The following is a 19,075-nucleotide window of genomic DNA, read 5'->3' as shown; positions in this document are numbered from 1 at the left end:
TGGGGGGTGGGGCCAGTGTAGTTGCGGAAGATGGATTGTTCCACGTATCTGACGAAGAGGCAGGCATAGCTGGGGCCCATGCGGGTGCCCATGGCTACTCTTTTGGTTTGGAGAAAGTGGGAGGATTGGAAAGAGAAGTTGTTCAGAGTGAGGACCAGTTCAGTCAGTCGAAGGAGGGTGTCAGTGGAAGGGTACAGGTTGGGTCGGCGGGAACGGAAGAAGCGGAGGGCTTTGAGGCCTTCCTGATGGGGGATGGAGGTGTATAGGGACTGGATGTTCATGGTGAAGACAAGGCGTTAGGGGCTGGGGAAGCGAAAATCATGGAGGAGGTGGAGGGCGTCGATGGTGTCCCGAACGTAGGTGAGGAGTTCTTGGACTAAGGGGGACAGGATCATGTCGAGGTATGCAGAGATGAGTTTGGTGGGGCAGGAGCAGGCTGAGACAAATGGGTCGGCCGGGGCAGTCAGGTTTGTGGATTTTGGGCAGGAGGTTATAATGGGCGGTGCGGGGTTGTGGGACTATGAGGTTGGAGGCGGTGGATGGGAGATCCCCTGAGGTGATGAGGTTATGGATGGTCTGGGAGATGATGGTTTGGTGGTGGGAGGTGGAGTCATGGTCAAGAGGGCAGCAGGAGGAGGTGTGCGCGAGCTGGCGTTTAGCCTCAGCAATGTAAAGATCGGTGCGCCAAACTACCACTGCGCCTCCCTTGTCTGTCGGTTTGATAGTGAGGTTGGGGTTGGAGCGGAGGGAGTGGAGGGCTGCACATTGCGAGGGTGAAAGGTGGGAGTGGGTAAGAGGGGTGGACAGGTTGAGGCGATTCTCCTGCTCCTTTCCTGAAGATGGGCTTATGCCCGAAACGTCGATTCTCCTGCTCCTTGGATGCTGCCTGACCAGCTGTGCTTTTCCAGCAACACAATTTTCAGCTCTGATCTCCAGCATCTGCAGTCCTCACTTTCTCTTAATATCTCTATGCCATTCTATTAAATGTTGTTGACTAATGCCTGAATGGAGCACCTCCCAGATGGTTAACAATGAGGCTACCACATAAATGCAGTTTGTTTTCCACATTTTCCAGTTTAGTGCATGTTATTGTGATAGGGTTTGGCTTTCAGTTGATCTTAGTATTCCTAATTTTGAGGCAGTGTATTAAACTTAAACATTTTTGCTAAAAATTACCCTGTTCAAGTCTCTGCAGGAGGTTTGTTAGAAGACAGCACAGGTTTTCTGTTTCTCAGCTATTCCTTGAATCATCAGAAAAGTTTAAAAAAAATTTATCACAGTACACAAATCCTCAATTTAACTCTGGATTGAGATTAACAGAAAAAATGGACCTGTGTTCAGTAATTAATAACAATGACCTACATCAATTCTCACTATCATACTAGTTTAGCAAAAGATGACAGATATTCTTAGTCTTTTCTGACGTTATGTCCGTTCAGACTCTTAAACTCATGTCCTTGCACAGGAAACATAAGAGACATTGTCCTTTGACATTCAACAGTGTTAACATCACAGCATTCCTCATTCAACAATGTCAACATCCTTGGCGTTACCATTGACCAGAAACTTAACTGGACTCATCACATAAACACAGTACCTACGAGAGCAGGTCAGAAGCTAGGAATACTGTGATGAGTAACTGACCTCCTTACTCACCACAGCTTGTCCACGTTTACAAGGCACTTGGATAGGCTGGGACTTGTTTTCCCTGGAACATAGAAGGCTGAGGGGTGACCTTGGAGATTTATAAAATCACTGGGGCCTAGATAAGATGAATGGCCAGGGTCTTTTCCACAGGGTAGGGAGTCTAAAATTAGAGGGCATTGGTTTAAGATGAGCGGAGAAAGATTTAAAAGGGATCCAAGGGTCAACTTCACCACACAGAGGGTGGTGCGTTTATGATCAGAGCTGCCAGAGGAAATGGTAGCTGGTAAAATTACAATATTTAAGAGACATTTGGACAGGTACATGGGTCGGAAAGGTTTGGAGGATTATGGCCCAAATGCAGGCAAATCGGAGTAATTCAGTTTAGGAAACCTGGTCAGCATGGATGAATTGGGCCAAAGGGCCTATTTCCATGCTGTATAATTTTATTACAAATAAATAAATTTAGACTATATAAGTAAACAATTGAACTGTCAATATTTAACATCAGAAATCTGATGCCCTTATAAAACTCTCCCTCCATACACATGCCAAAAAAAGTGGTAAATATAAGTGGAGGGAAGAAAACTACCAAGGTAGAAGTTCAATAACACCAGTGATCCAGACTTGATAGGTTGCTCCTTTTGTTTCCTAAGTCCTTCCGTTCTCTTGCTTTTTCCATCAGGTTCTCTCAGTACTTCACAGGAGGCATAGAGTGACTAGAACATGAATTACAAAGTCTCTTGCTTATTCATTTAACTCAACAGTTTACAGCAACAAGTAGGGGAAAATAATCTGGCTTTTTTCAGACTTTAGATATTTTACAAGAGAGGGATACAGTGCATACCCTGTTTAGCAGTCTGAATACCCAGGAGTCAGAGTTGCTGTCAAACGGATGACCTTTTGGCATCTGCAACTAGTCGCAAATTTCCCAACCAATCAGTAAGTTCTTGCTGGCTGAATCTTGCTTTCTACACAGACCTCTACAGCTGAATCACTTACAAACATTACTGTAAAACAGTCTTTTCCCAATTCAGTTCACAATCAAAAATAGAGAATAACAAATGTATAAATTTTGTAGGTAAAATTTGCCTAAGTACAATTTCATATTAGATTGGATTTTTGCAAGTGCTGGATTCTCAAGACTGCAGAATAATTGCTGCATGAAATGTCAAGCATCTGAAACAATTTATTGACCTCGTGCATCTGACATTTTACTTCAGATGAGATTATAATATTGATCTTCATTCTATGATTCCAGCATATGCAGGGTCACAGGATTTTTTCCTTGCTGTAAAATCAGTGATAAACACAGGAAGAGGCTATTTGACCCATGCCATTGGTACTAATTAGATAACTCTTTCAAAAAGCCTGCATAGAAGCACTGCACCCATTGGTAGTCTTCTGTGTTGCAATTTTTTTGATTCTGCAAGAGAAGAAATGTCCTGATGCTTTGCTGCTTCTAAAGTCTTAAACTAAAAATAACTCCGCTGCTGTGCCCTAATAGCCATGTTTGTTCCCTTTGAGTATTTAATCAGCCCTTTTTCAAAAACTGCAATTGAATCTTCTATCAAACCAAGGCAGTGTGTTCTATGCCCTAACTCATTGCATTAAAAATAATTCTCACTTCATCTCTGGTTCTTCTACTTGAAATCTTTGTCTGCTGATAGAAGTAATTTCATCATATTTAATAAGAACACTTCTGGATTTTTAATGTATGTATTTTTGGTGCCCTTGGATAGGTGCACATTAGGAGGCAGCTAACTTTCCTCATTGGAAATTGCTGCAGCTCAGTTGACTTTCTAAAGTGTTATTTTTGAAACATTTTTTGCTGTGACAGAACTGTTTGCCAAAATGACATTGAATTTGAATTAATTTGGAATCGTCTTCTGCCCACCACGCCCTATTAAGTTGTTGAAGAATATACATTAAAAATTCTCAGTTTGGTATTTCCTGAGTATTCCAAGGAAGGCATTGTTCTGCAGCCCTAAAAGTAGGAATGAGATTTCTTATCATATGTCAGTAACAGTGCTAGTATTTTCCAACCACATCATCACAAGTTCAAATCACTTGACTGCCTAATGGTTGATTGTAACATTATCTGTTTCCTTGTTTCTTGTTGTAATCTCTCAGATCTTAGAGCATTTCATAAGGTTTTCATTAAGTATAAGTGGTGTCAGCTGATCATGGATTACTACATGTAATCGTGGTCCACTTTTATTTTTTATTTAGTACGTTGTGCAGTAATATGGCATTTCAACTTGAAGTTTCTTTTAAATGTTTGGAGATCAGTTCAGCGAGTAAGGGTGACAGCTGTATAAAGTAAGTCCCTGCAGTATGCCAACTCTCTCTTCGAATTGGGTACAGCAAACAATGTTCCTTTGGACATTTTCTTTAAAAAGGAACAAAAGCAGAGCTGCCTTCAAAGCATTTAACTAGAGATTGTTGCATTGCTTGCTGTTCCTGAGAAGTCATGCCAACCTCAACAATGCAAAAGTTTACTACTTATTGAATCAGCAAACTTTCTGAACAAGCTTTCCTGCTGGTTCTGAACAAGTGTCAGACTGGACTCAAAACATTAGCTGTTGGTTTTCTCCAGCACATTGTAGGTGCTGGAAAACTGAAATAAAAACAGTAGTTTACTATTTTTTCCCTTAGGGTGTGGTTTACATTATGTCTTTTGTCATTAGGTGGCATCGTCCATGAATTTGCAGAAAGTTGACCCTTCTGCAATTTGAATAGTTATTGCTTCAATATACTTCACAGGTGAGCAATAAGTTGAAAAAGTTAACATCGATCCAGAGTTTAGAAGTAACTGAGAGCTTGGTCAGAGGTAAGATGTAGGAAAGGCCAGAAGCATAAACCAAAGTCTGGACACACTTGGACATAGTGTTGTTAGCAGCCTATCCATGCTTGTGTTTTATTAATCTAGCTGGAATATTACATGCACCGTTTCAGTGTTTTATTTAGTCAGCTAACAGAAAAACATAAACTTATAGTATGTGCAATGCTCTTAGTGAATCTAGAAAGTTGAATTTGAGGTTTCAGTATATTACACAAGTTCAGTGCATACACAGTTGTTGGAATTGATCAATGCATGAGCAACTTTGGTTTGATTTTTAACTTGAAGGATTGAATGGCTTACTTTAGTGCATTTATTTCTTTGATCTACTTCATGCATCAGAATGTTCTTTTCAATTTCAGGTTTAAGCATATTTCTGATGCTTTCTCCAGGATTCCATCTAATATCTCATGACTAGATAGAGAGAAGAAATCTTTTCCACTTAAGTCGATCTTCAAGCTTCCTAATATTACTCCAGTATGGCAATAGCCCAAATTAGTACTTGTGTGATATAAGATAAGAATTACAACAATGTTAGATACACAGATATTACTTAAACAGTTACTTCATTTAATTTTCATCAGCTTAAAGAGACCTCCAAAGTACCCTGAAGATGCTGTTCACATTTTCTATAGCCCTTTATTAAAGAAAGCCATCTCTATATTTTAGGTATTACACCACCCTGTCCACCCTTTCTAATAAAAAAATCAGTATCAAGGTAATTTTAAGAGTAAGATTTCCAATTTTTTTTTATCAGCAAACTCACACCAATACACCTGCTTTCATGTCTTACTCCAGTGTGAAGATGCCCTTTCTTGCCCAAGTGTCATTCTGGTTCTTCATTTAGTACTGTCCAACTAGTCAGTGGATTAGACCATTATTGTTTGTGGAGTTGTCTTCATTAAATGAAATTTTTGTCTGAAACATGGATTGGTTCAGAAATGCAAATTCATTACAGAAATATTGCAGTTATATGAATGGAACCAGTGCATTCAAAAATACTTTCCCTTCTCCATCTTTTCCATTCTTTTACTGAAGATTGTCTTATCAGAAACAATTAAAATTTATTGCCATAAATAGGAAACTTAAGTGGTGTTTGTGAAATTATAATGCTAGTTCGAAGTTAATTTGTCCCAGCAAGATCAAGATTGTCTTTACTAATCTGTTCAGATGGGTTATTGCTCCATACCCTCTGTTTGCTAGAATATGACATTTTGGTTAATGATTAGTCATTTTTAAACTCTGGCCTGTCATTCATGTGACAGAATTGCCTGTCCTTCATTTTTTGATGAGCTAAGGTTAAGGACAGTCACATGAGCTTAGAAGCAGCTTTCATTTATACAACATTACATTCTTAATTGTCTTTTTATTTCTGTTGGAATAGTTTCATGGCATCCTTACATGGAATTTGATTGTGATAGTGAAGGAATACTAATACATAATCCAGACTTATTATATGAATATGAATTATATGAAAACTTGCAGATGGTTTTACCCTGTACCTGGTGTCCTCATCCTTGTTGCAATTACAGGATTAGGAGATGCTGTCAAAGAAGCTTTGGCATATTGCTGTAGAGCATGTTACTCATATACGGTGAGCCAGGAATGCTGTGTAAGGTCATGAATAGATGTCAGTCAAAAATCCTCCTGGATTCTATTAAGCTACTATAAGGTTGCTACATTAATTCATGCCACTGGCGAGCATTCCATCGCATTTCTGACACCATCCTTGGGTATATTTAAGGCTGAGAGAGGTTCTTGATCAGTGGAGGAATGGAGGGCCACGGAGCAATTGCAAGAAAATAAGGTGATTCATAGCAGGCTCAAAGGGCCAAATAGCCTACTCTGTTCCTATTTGTTATGGTATTATTTTTGTAACTAACTGACTCAATGGCAGCCAGGGAATTCAAATTCAGAGTCCTACAGTATGGAGACAGGCCCTTTTGCCAAAACTGGACCATGCTGACCAAAATGTCTGTCCACGTTAACCCCATTTCCCTGCACTTGGCCCATTACCTTCTAATCCTTTCCTATCCATGTGTTTGTCCAAATGCCTTTTTAAATGTTGATAATGTACCCACCTCAATCACTTTGGCAGCTCATTCCATAAGCACACCACACTCTGTATTTTTTTTAAAAAGAAAATTGCCCTTCAGGTTCCCTTTTATTTTGCCTGCTCTAACCTTAAACTGATGCCTTCCAGTATTTAACTCCCTAACCCTGGGAAAAAGTCTGAGCGCATCCACCCTATCCATGCCTCTCATGATCTTGTATACCTCAAAAAAAGGTTCCACACCCGCCCCCCGCCCCCCCCCCCCGCCCGTCTCCTACGCTGTAAAGAAAAAAGCCTAGCTTGTCAAACCTCTTTCTATAACTCCAACACTTGAGTCCAAGCAACATCCTTGTAATTTTCTTCTGCACTCTTTCCAGTATAATAACATGCTTCCTATAACAAGGTGACCAAAACTGAACATAATATTCCAAGTGCAGCCTTACCAACATCCTGTACAACTGCAACATAAATTCCAGCTTTTACACTCAATGATCTGACTGAAAGTCAGTGTGCTAAAAGCCTCCTTCAATGCACTGTGTACCTGTGATTCCATTCTGAGACCTGTGCACCTGAACTCCAAGGTCCCTCTTCCACTAAAGTCCTTAATGCCCTACCATTCACTATTGTGACAATGCTGCTTCTTTAACAAGGTTATGGTATCCTTGCCTTTTTTTCCCCAATAAGCTCATAAAGGGAACAGACTGAAAAGTTGGGGTTGAAGGGTTTCAGGGCCAACTTGATTTTAGCTCTTAAGCCTTCTGCCTGAGGCAGTGTCTTTCAAGTTTTGAAAAAAAAACACTTGGACAATGAAAGGGGTTCTCCCAGCTCAGCTTTTCTCTGGTTTGGTATTTAGTGGTAGTGTGAAAAAGCTGCTAGACCCCAAAGAAGCAGGCTGATATCGTCTCTTGCCGACTCCATGTTTGATGTGACCATTTATGTGGGGATTGTTGCAAGTATTTGGAACAGCATTACATTGGGATGATCTGGGTTTTCGGATAAGTTGTTCTATATTTGGTTCTCCTTTTGTTTGTTTCACTCAATCTTGTAAGTAAATTTCTGTTTTGTTTAAAACTGTGAGTTGGCCAGCTGCATCACTCCTGGAATATCTGCATTACATCTGCTTAAAACAACTAGCAAAGTTATGATCTGGGCCACTTTCTTGGATGTCTTGAGGGGGTCTGACTTTGTCCATGAAACTCCAACCTTGATTTGACTTTCCAAAATGCAAAATCTCACATTTATCTATATTAAACTCCATTTGCCATGTCTCAGTCCACTTCCCCAGTTGATCATGGTCCTGCTGCAATTTCTGATAACCTTCCTCACTGTCCACCATACAGCCTATTCTAGTCTCATCTGCAAACTTAGTAATCATGCCTTGTACATTTTCATCCAAATCATTGCTATAGATAACAAACAGCAATGGACCCAGCATTGACCCCTGAGGCATTCCATTAGTCAAAGGCCTCTAGTCCAAGAAGCATCCTTCCACTCTGCTTCCTACCATCAAGCCAATTTTGCATCCAATTTGCCAGCTCCCCTGGATTTCATGCAATCCAACCTTCCAGATCAGCTTACAATGTGGAACCTTATGTTCAAAGAACTTTAACAAATATGCAAGGCATGATCTCCCATTCAAAGCCATACTGATTACTCTTAATCAAACCCTGCCTTTCCAAATGCATGTACATCTTATTCCTCAGAATCTTCACAAATAACTTACCCACCACAGATGTTAAGTTTGCTGGTCTGTAGTTCCCAGGCACTTTGCAGCTCTTCTTGAATAATAGCACAACATTCGCTACCCTCCAGTCTTCCAAGATCTCACCTGTGGCTAACAATGGTGCAAAAATATCAGCCAGGACCCTGCAATTTCTTTAGTCTCTTGTAGTGTTCTTAGAAATATCTGGTCAGGACTATGAGAGTTTTCCACCTTCATAGTTTCTAATGCATCCAACACCACCACCACTGTGATATGGTGGTGTCCGCAAGATGTCACACTAACTTCCCCAAGTTCCCAAGTCGTCTGATCTTTCTCTGGTAAACATAGGAGCAATATTCATTGAGGACCTTGCCAGTCTCCTGCAGTTCCACACATGCATGTCCACTCTGATCCTTGAGGGTTTGTATTTTTTCTCTAGTTATTCTTTTTCTTAAAACCTCTTTGGATTCACCCTAATCTTCTCAGCCTCCTTTTGGCCCTCCTGATTTCCTTCTTTAGTTAACTCCTGTATTCCTGCATACTTCTAGGGATTCTCTTGATTCCAGCTGTCTGTACCTGAGACATACTTCCTTTTTTTTTTTTCAGGTCAAAACCTCAATATCTCTTGTCATCCAGAGTTCCTATTCCTGTCATCCTTGCCCTTCACTCTCACAGGAATATATAGATGTTGAACTCTAGCTATCTCACTTTTAAAGGCCTCCCACTTGCCAGAGGTCCCTTTGCCTGCAAACAAACTACTCCAAGCAACTCTGCAAGCTCCTGTCTAATTCCATCAAAATTTGTCTTGCCCCAATTTAGAACTTGAACCTGTCGATGAATTTTGTCCCTCTCCATGACTATTTTAAAATTAATAGAACTATGGTTGCTAGTCACAAAGTGCTCCCTACTGTCTCCTCTGTTCGGCCCTATTTCTCAAGAGTAGGTTGAGTTTTTCCCCTTTGAGGAAACTGCTTGAGGAAACTTTCCTGAACGCACTTAACAGATTTCTTCCCAACTAAGCCTTCAATGCTCTGGCAGTCCCAGCCTACATTAGGGAAACCCGATTGCTCCTGCAGGTTTCCCCAGTCTCCCTACATGTTTTTTCCTCTAATTGCTCTTGACTATTTGGTCTATAGTACAATCCCAAAAAACCTCACTATCCCCTTCTTACAGACTTTAGACAATAGGTGCAGGAGTAGGCCATTCTGCCCTTCGAGCCTGCACCACCATTCAATATAATCATGGCTGATTATCCTTAATTCCTGCCTTATCTCCATAACCCTTGATTCCACTATCCTTGAGAGCTCTATCCAACTCTTTCTTAAATGAATCCAGAGACTGGGCCTCCACTGCCCTCTGGGGAAGAGCATTCCACACAGCCACCACTCTCTGGGTGAAGAAGCTTCTCCTCATCTCTGTCCTAAATGGCCTACCCCGTATTTTTAAGCTGTGTCCTCAGGTTCGGTACTCACCCATCAGCGGAAACATGTTTCCTGCCTCCAGAGTGTCCAATCCTTTAATAATCTTATATGTCTCAATCAGATCCCCTCTCAGTCTTCTAAACTCAAGTGTATGCAAGCCCAGTCGTTCCAGTCTTTCAGCGTAAGGTAGTCCCGCCATTCCAGGAATTGACCTCGTGAACCCACGCTGCACTCCCTCAATAGCCAGAATGTCTTTCCTCAAATTTGGAGACCAGAACTGCACACAATACTCCAGGTGCGGTCTCACCAGGGCCCTATACAGCTGCAGAAGAACCTTTTTGCTTCTATACTGAATCCCTCTTGTCATGAAGGCCAGCATGCTATTAGCCTTCTTCACTATCTGCTGTACCTGCATGCTTACCTTCATTGACTGGTGTACAAGAACATCCAGATCTCTCTGTACTGCCCCTTTACCTAAATTGATTCCATTTAGGTAGTAATCTGCCTTCCTGTTCTTGCCACCAAAGTGGATAACCATACATTTAAACCATACATTAAACTGCATCTGACCACTCACCTAATCTGTCCAGGTCACCCTATAATCTCCTAACATCCTCCTCACATTTCACCCTGCCACCCAACTTAGTATCATCAGCAAATTTGCTAATGTTATCTCTAATATCATCATCTACATCATTAATATATATTGTAGAAAGCTGTGGTCCCAGCACTGATCCCTGCGGTACCCCACTGGTCACTGCCTGCCATTCCGAAGTGGAGCCGTTTATCACTTCTTTGTTTCCTGTCAGCCAACCAACTTTCAATCCAAGTTAGTACATTGCCCCCAATACCATGCGCCCTAATTTTGCTCACTCACCTCCTATGTGGGACTTTATCAAAAGCTTTCTGAAAGTCCAGGTACACTACATCTACTGGATCTCCCTCGTCCATCTTCGTCCATCCTCAAAAAATACCAGAAGATTAGTCGAGCGTGATTTCCCCTTCATAAATCCATGCTGACTCCGACCTATCCTGTTACTACTATCCAGCTATTTCTTAACTTCATCCACAAAACCTCAGTGGATGACCTTTGTGGGCGGCACGGTGGCACAGTGGTTAGCACTGCTGCCTCACAGCGCCTGAGACCCGGGTTCAATTCCCGCCTCAGGCGACTGACTGTGTGGAGTTTGCCGTTCTCCCTGTGTCTGCGTGGGTTTCCTCCGGGTGCTCCGGTTTCCTCCCACAGTCCAAAGATGTGCAGGTCAGGTGAATTAGCCATGCTAAATTGCCCGTAGTGTTAGGTAAGGGGTAAATGTAGGGGTATGGGTGGGTTGTGCTTCGGCGGGTCGGTGTGGACTTGTTGGGCCGAAGGGCCTGTTTCCACACTGTGTAATGTAATCTAATCTAATCTAATCTAATCCCTCAGTTATTTACTGCTGCGATACTCATCTTAATCAAAAATGCAATTCTCCCTCCCCTCCCACTACCTCTGTCCTGCCTAAAACATGTGTACCCGGCACATTAAGATGCCAGTCCTGTCCCTCCCTTAGCCATGTTTCTGTAATGGCTATAATATCCCAGTCCCACATACCTATCCATGCCATGAGATTTTCATCAGCCTGTTGAAATGTGAGTTGGATTATTTGACCAGATCTGGAGATGATTATTTTAGTAACATGGCCAACTACACTACGTTGCACAGCACATCCAGTCTTTGTTCTACTTGCCATCCTGTAAGTCATGCCACTTGAGTCATATTCTCCTTGCAAAAGTATCTAAAACAACAAAGGTTTGAATACGTTGTTTTATTGGCGGCATCACAATGCTCTTTTATAAAGGACATCTCTTTCATGGATTGCAAAATACAGAATTAAAAGGAGTGAGCATGCTTTTTTAAATTTGAGATTAAGATGTTACCACTGTTATGTCTTCAGGTTATGGAGGAGTGCAAACTCCCTTACCAGTCAGGGCAAGTGGTTTGGGTGCCCAACTTAAATGACATGTCTGTTTTTTTGGTTGCCAGAACAAATACATTTTAACTTTGTAGAGTGTTTAAAGAGAGGGGGTAGGTTGTGTTACTATGGGTACTGGAGGAGAAAGAAAAACAGTATTTGCTACCAGATGTGAAGAACTGAGTAATGTCAGAAGAATGTGAATTGGGGGAGGAAAAATTGAAGCTTGTTTACGTGAATATTGAGTAATTGAATGCAATCCAGAAAAGCTGCTTCTGGCAAAGGACTGAGCAGACAGTGAAGACTCAAACTTTTGTACCCTGGGCGTGTATAGTGTTTTTTTTTCCCCATGAATTGTTCATCTGATTGTGCTGGAAGTCGGCCAAGAATCTCCAGACTTCTGTTTATTAAAAAAAATGTACAGTTTCATTTTTGGTTTTTTAGTCCACAAGCATCTATTTTTAACACACGAAAGTGAAGTTTGCCAGAGATGTTCTGTAGACGTTCACCAATAGAACTTTCAAGTTGGGAAAAATTCCATTCACTTTTATTGGAAACTTGCACACCTACTTTTATCAAAAATTGTGTTCTTGGCTATGACAGTGAGCGCTTTAATGATCTCAGACAACTTTTTGTTTGAATGGCGTTAATGAAAGTAGCGCAGACGGAATGTCAGGGATGCAACTTTATTAAAACATCTCTCTGCTTCTGTTGTAAAACTGAATTAACCTTTTTATTGCTATTAGAATGCCACCTGGACAATTTCCCACAAAACCCTGAGCCACTCTTCAATCATCCCTTCCAATGCTACCTTCAACCTTAAACGTGTCCATTTTTTAATCTTCTCCCTCCTATCCATCCAGGATCTAAACGCTCCTTCCAGGTGACAAAACAGTTCATTTGCACTTCCAAGTTAGTATACTGTGCTTGCTCACAATACAGTTTTCTTGCACAGCCACTAAACATTGATTTCATGATCACTAAACACATTTTATTCAATCCACAAATGGGACTTTGAGCTTCTGGTGTCTCACCATTTTAAATCTGCCGCCTACTGATCTTATGAAGTACAAGCAATAGCACCTCATCTGTTGATTGAGAATACTGCTCAGTGTTGAGTGCAGAACGCTGCAAACATCTCTTGATTATAACCAGTGCTCCCACTTTGCTCAGCTATTGATCATGATGCTGTTATTGCACTTTGCACTTCCTTGCGCTCTTTTTCTTTTGTTTCTTTATTTGCCCTATCTAGCATCCTGATTTAACTCGCAGTCGTTTCTTTCATTTATTTTATTTCCAGCTTTCCACCCCACAGAGTTTGCCAGTGTTCTTTTTCTCATCCCTTTCGGCCCTTTTTTAAACTTTAGTTCATGGATATGCTTGTTCCCACAAGTCCAGCTTTTATTTTTGAGGAGGAGTACACTGCAGTCTGTGTGGTGGAGCTACATCCAAATGGAGTTCCAGGATTGTGATCCATGAATGGCAATAAGTTGTCAAGCAGGATATTTGAGATTTGAGAACAATTTGAAGGTGCTAGTGTTCCCATGTACCTGGCTGGTAGCAGTAATGAGTTGGAAAAGTAATTTTCAAAGGAGACTTATTGAGTTGCTGAACTACATTTTGTTGATAGTGGCAGCAATGTGTACTGTGCAGCAGTCTTGGACAGTGTGAATGTAGAATATGGTGGGCTGCATTATCCCTTATGCATTCAAAGTGTACAAAGTTAAAAATCACACAATACCAGGTTATAGTCCAACAGGTTTAATTGGAAGCACACTAGCTTTCGGAGCGACACTCCTTCATCAGGTGATTGTGGTGGGCTCGATCGTAACACCGAATTTATAGCAAAAATTGCAGTGTGATGTAACTGAAATTATACATTGAAGAATTGATTGTCTGTTAAGCCTTTCATCTGTTAGAATACTTGAAAGAATAGTAGAGACAGAAACCTTGAGCTCATTTACAAATTGTCTAGTTATACACCTCAAGTGCTGCAACCTGCAGTGTTATGGACCAATTGCTAGGAGTGAGGTTAGGTTGGATGGTTTATTTCTCAACGACTGCAGACAGGATGGAGCAAGTGGCCTCTGTGTTTCACAAGAAAAAGAAACGTCCTCTGTATATTTTCTTAACCTACATGCTTTGCTTTGGATTATCCTGCTTATACAGTATTCCAATTTTATTTTAAAGCTGTTTTTAGGCAAGAACACTTGCAGCAGAATTGGAAACAAGTGCTGCTCTGTACTCTTTCTTGCAGTTGTACTTCTGGAGACAGTTAGCAGTGACGTATTCAGAATAACTGGAATCAAACTAAAACTCCTCCAAGGGGAACGTCTTCAATTTTTGAAGACTGGTGACTGATGCAGCCCTCTGGAGGTTTTTAATCAATCTCTTATCCTAGAATCGTGAGTGAACTGAACTGCCTCCAGTACGAATATATCTCTCTTTACATATACTGTAGTATTCTAGGTGTGGTTTCTCCAGTGCTGCTTTTTTTTTTTAAGAATCCCTACAGTGTGGGAACAGGCCATCTGGTAGCTCCTGGCTGCATTACTCCACAACTTGGGAATATCCCTTTGCACGAATGCCTTTGATCTGAGTTAGTGCCATATGCTAATTCAGCAAAATAAAATGTATTTGTGGTACAAGAGCTAACTTAACTTCAACAAGAACTCCAGATTTAACCAAAGTATACCTGAATTAGTTTGTTGGAGATTTGAGCACAGTGTTACTTTTACTGCTAATTTTGTGTATTCAGATGTAGAATTTTAACTTTAATTATGATTGAGGAATTTTTGCTGAAATACTGCAACAATCTCTGAAGCTCTTAAGTTTGTTTCTGCATTGAATATCAAATATTTAACACAATTTGGCATTTGTATATGTAATCTAGTACCTGTTCTGAAGTATTACATATACTTCAAACAAAACCAATCCTGGGACTGCAGTCTGTAAAACATTGATTGTGTTTGAGGTAACGTGCTTGATGCAGTTGCTTATTGATCTCGTTTCTATCCATTTCCCTCCATGATCACTACAACCCATCGTTGCAGTCAATGTTGGATACTAAATATGGCTCATGATTGTGCTTTAAACTGTCTATCAGATAATGTAATTTTGTAAACTGTTAGTAATAATCATGATTGTGATAGGCTTAAATACTTTTAAGGCTTAGTGAGGAACAGACCAAGTCCAACTGTAAGAGGAAGTGAGTAGACTATCTGAGAATAGGATGGCTGTTAAATAGAGCTGTATATAATGTAAATGACAGGTGTAGTGAGGACTATTGGAAAATGTGCTTAATATTTGGCATGAAAATTACAATATATTGTGCATATTAAAGAGCACAAGGATCTTGAGTACTTTATCTATCGTTAAGGAAAGGAAGTACTGACAAAATATCAATAGAAGCAGTTATCTCCGTTTCATGATGTGCATAACCAGAGATAGTAAACTATTAACTTTGGCAGGTATAATTCATCATATGAATACCTCTTTTCTACTCGATCCTTCTGAAGCCTTGCATTCATTCACACATCCTTGTGCCAGCAGTCGTTCCCATCCAAGATAATTAGATTTGCCTCCACGGTTTGACTACAGAAAACAAGTCTCATAAATCTCCAACACTGATTTGACTCTATGGAAATTGAGCATGAGAAGAGTTGATCTCTTAAGCAATAATACTCAAGTTATTCATTTCATTTGGCCTGAAGTGCCCTAATTTTTTTTTAATGTGGGAATTATTTATTTTTGTAGGGATAGAAGAAAATTTTAGGCAGTTAAATAATTGACCCTTTCAGTTGTTGTGTTGACTTATTAAGTCAGTTCAACCCAAATGTTAAGAATTGTTCAACATCCTTCCCCACTGAGTAAGGTAGGTGGAAACTAAGGGTGTTAGGAAGCGAGATTATTTCAAATAATTAGTTGTCTTTTCGAGCAAGTAATGAAGATTTTGTTGAAGGCAATCTTCAATTTCGAAAAGGTGACATCTTGACTGGCTTTTCAAAAGTATTCAATATAAAGTTTGGTGTTTCATTCTAGTTTTGTGTGCAATTTTTAATCATACTCCTATAATATAAATATCTGTCTGATTACAGGAATCCGTTACAGCATGGATGTTTGTGTGGATGAAGTGAAAGCCTTGGCCTCTCTGATGACTTACAAATGTGCAGTGGTTGGTAAGTACTGAGATCAATTTACTGATCTTTCTGTTTTGCAACTTGAGTATATTGAACAGTTCCATTTGTGTCCTGGAGAATTGCAATAGTGCATTCACAGTATCTTTGAAGAACACTGTCCTGAACACTATCTCTCATCTTGTATTCTGGAAAAGGAATTATGCAGAAACTTGAAATTATGTTCTAAATAATATTTAGTGAATGCAAATTAAGACAGTTTAAAATATGGGCTTGATATGATCCATCCACTAATTATGTTTTGCGTAGACCTTTTTATTTATCCATTGCCTGAGTTCCAAGATTCTTCCCTGTTTATTTAACTAAGATATTATTTTTCTCCTTTGCCTTATTCCCTTGGTAGATTAATATAATAGATCGTACAAGGAAAAGTTTAAAAATATTACAATGGGCTATTGTCATTCAAAAGGATTATGGCTACCTCAAGTCAGTCTTGTGCAACCACAGGAGACTGGTGAGAGATAAGTGCATATTTCGCATCAATATTTACTCTAGGGAAGATTTGTGAAAGCTGGGGGACTTGGGGAAAATAAATAATGTCTTAATATTAAGCGTGGGCGGCACGGAGGCACAGTGGTTAGCACTGCTGCCTCACAGCGCCGGAGACCCGGGTTCAATTCCCGCCTCAGGCAACAGACTGTGTGGAGTTTGCATGTTCTCCCTGTGTCCGCGTGGGTTTCCTCCGGGTGCTCCGGTTTCCTCCCACAGTCCAAAGATGTGCAGGTTAAGTGAATTGGCCATGTTAAATTGCCCGTAGTGTTAGGTAAGGGGTAAATGTAGGGGTATGGGTGGGTTGCGCTTTGGCGTGTCGGTGTGGACTTGTTGGGCCAAAAGGGCCTGTTTCCACACTGTAATGTAATGTAATCTAATCTAAGAAAAAATCTAATCTACAGAAGAGGAGGTGGCCTTAACACATATAAAAGTAGATACAACCCTGGGACCTGATGTATTTCCCAGAACTTTGTAGGAGGCTAGGGGAAGAGATTTGCTTCATTGACAGCCAGGGTTGAGGTGATGGAAGACTGGAGGTTGGCTAAGGTGCCATTATTTAAGAAAGCAGGTAAGGAAAAGCCAGGGAACTAAACCAGTGAGCCCAATGTCAGTAAATTGTTGGAGGGGATTCTGAGGAACAGGATTCACATATATTTGGAAAGAAAAGGATTGATTGGGGTTAGAAATCATGACTCATTAACTTGAGTATTTATTTGAAGAGGTGACAAAGATGATTGGAGGCAAAATAAGTAGACATCTACATGGACTTCAGCAACGTGTTCGTCAAGGTTCTGCATGGTCGACTGGTTAGCAAGGTTAGATCACATGGAATCCGGGGGCTAGTTAATTGGATACAAAATTGACTTAAAGGTAGGAAACAGAGAGTGGTGATGGAGAGTTGTTTTTCAAACTGGAGGCCTGTAACCAGCAGTGTGTCACAAGAATCTGTGCTGGATTCACTGCTTTTTGTCATTCATATAAACAATCTGGATGTGAATATAGGAGGAATGGTTAATAAGTTTGCAGGTGATACCAAAATAGGTGGTGTAGTGGACAGTGCATATTATTATTTCAGAGTACAACAGGACTTTGATCAGAACTCTATTTGCCAAAGCTATCTCATGTCCCCTTTTTTTGCCCTCCTAATTTCCCTCTTAAGTATACTCCTACTGCCTTTATACACTTCTAAGGATTCACTCGATCTATCCTGTCTATACTTGTCATATGCTTCCTTCTTTTTCTAACCAAACTCTCAATTTCTCTTGTCATCCAGTATTCCCTACACCTACCAGCCTTTCTTTCACCCGAACAGGAATATAGGGGAACCACGATTATCCGAACGTGATGGGCGGGCACTATTTTGTTCGGATAATCGATTAAATGCCCCTCTGGGGCTCGGAGTTTTTAAAGTCAGCTCCTCGTTCAGGAGACTGCAGCAGCACACCATGTGAGACCTTGACCCCAACCCCGTTCAACACCCTCTTTCTGCCCCCCCCACCCCACCCCATACACACCTGCCCCCTCTCCGGGGCAGCTGAACTGGACACCAACAAGACTGCTGCAGTTGCCTTTGTGGGTAAGTCTCCAAATAGAGTGCGCACACAATTTTTACTGCAACTTTTTGACAGGTTCCACCTTTTGCCCTGTACAGGGCAATGTTGGAGAGATTATGTAGGGAAGGGGGGTTTGGGGTACACCCCTGTGTATAACTCCAGAGAAAGTGTGCGGAGAGAGTGAGGGCAGGCAGTCCGTCATTTGGAGACGGTGCCTGGTTAATTACTGTAAACAAAAGATGCGATCACTGTTGGAAACACTTCACTGGCTCCAAAGTGCTCCCCCACTGACACCTCAGTCACCCACCCTGCCTTATTTCCCAAGAGTAGGTCAAGTTTTGCACCTTCTCTAGTAGGTACACCAACATATTGAATCAGAAAATGTTCTTGTACACGCTTAACAAATTCCCCTCCATCTAAACCCTTATCACTATGGCAGTCCCAGTCTGTTTGGAAAGTTAAAATCCTCTACCATAACCACCCTATTATTTCTACAGGTAACTGAGATCTCCTTACAAATTTGTTTCTCAATTTCCCTCTGACTGTTAGGGGGGGGGGAGTCTGTAATATAATCCCAATATGGTGATCATCTCTTTCTTCTCAGTTTAACCCAAATAACTTACCTGGATGTATTTCTGGGAATACAGTTCAGCTGTAATGCTATCCCTTATCAAAAACGCTACTCCCTCCTCTCTTGCCTCCCTTTCTGTCCTTCCTGAGTCATTTGTATCCTGGAACATTAAGCTACCAGTCCTGTCCATCTCTGAGCCAAGTTTCTGTAATTGCTATGATATCCCAGTCCCACGTTCCTAACCATGCCCTGAGTTCATCTGCCTTTCCTGTTCGACCTCTTGATCAGGTGTACCTTAGAACTGTGGGAAGCTGGGGATGTACTTTCTGGCCCCTTGCTGAGATATTTGTATCATCGATGGTCACAGGTGAGGTGCCAGAGACTGGAGGTTGGCTAATGAGGTGCCACTATTTAAGGGTGGTAAGGACAAGCCAGGTAACGATAGACTAGTGAGCCTGTTGTCAGTGGTGGGCAAGTTGTTGGAGGGAATCCTGAAGAACAGAATGTACATGTATTTGGAAAGGCAAGGATTGATTAGGGATAGTGAACATGGCTTTGTGCATGGGAAATAATGTCTCACAAACTTGATTGAGTTTTTTTTAAGAAGTAACAAAGAAGATTGAGGACAGAGCGATGGGCATGATCTATA

General features: G+C 40.9%; 1 protein-coding gene across 2 annotated transcripts in view; it reads left to right on the top strand.

The window, feature by feature from the left end:
• LOC122541765 (glutamate dehydrogenase, mitochondrial) overlaps window positions 1–19,075 on the top strand; it is an 80,865-nt gene that overhangs the window by 4,733 nt on the left and 57,057 nt on the right. For both annotated transcript variants that reach the window (XM_043678719.1, XM_043678718.1), the window contains exon 2: window positions 15,712–15,792. In XM_043678719.1, coding sequence (XP_043534654.1) covers window positions 15,712–15,792 — 81 coding nt within the window. The remainder of the gene's footprint in view (window positions 1–15,711; window positions 15,793–19,075) is intronic.

This window comes from Chiloscyllium plagiosum, chromosome 38, assembly GCF_004010195.1.
Source record: "Chiloscyllium plagiosum isolate BGI_BamShark_2017 chromosome 38, ASM401019v2, whole genome shotgun sequence".
NCBI lineage: Eukaryota > Metazoa > Chordata > Chondrichthyes > Orectolobiformes > Hemiscylliidae > Chiloscyllium > Chiloscyllium plagiosum.
Note: the sequence above shows the minus strand (reverse complement) of the source record. Positions and strands in the feature narration are given on the sequence as shown.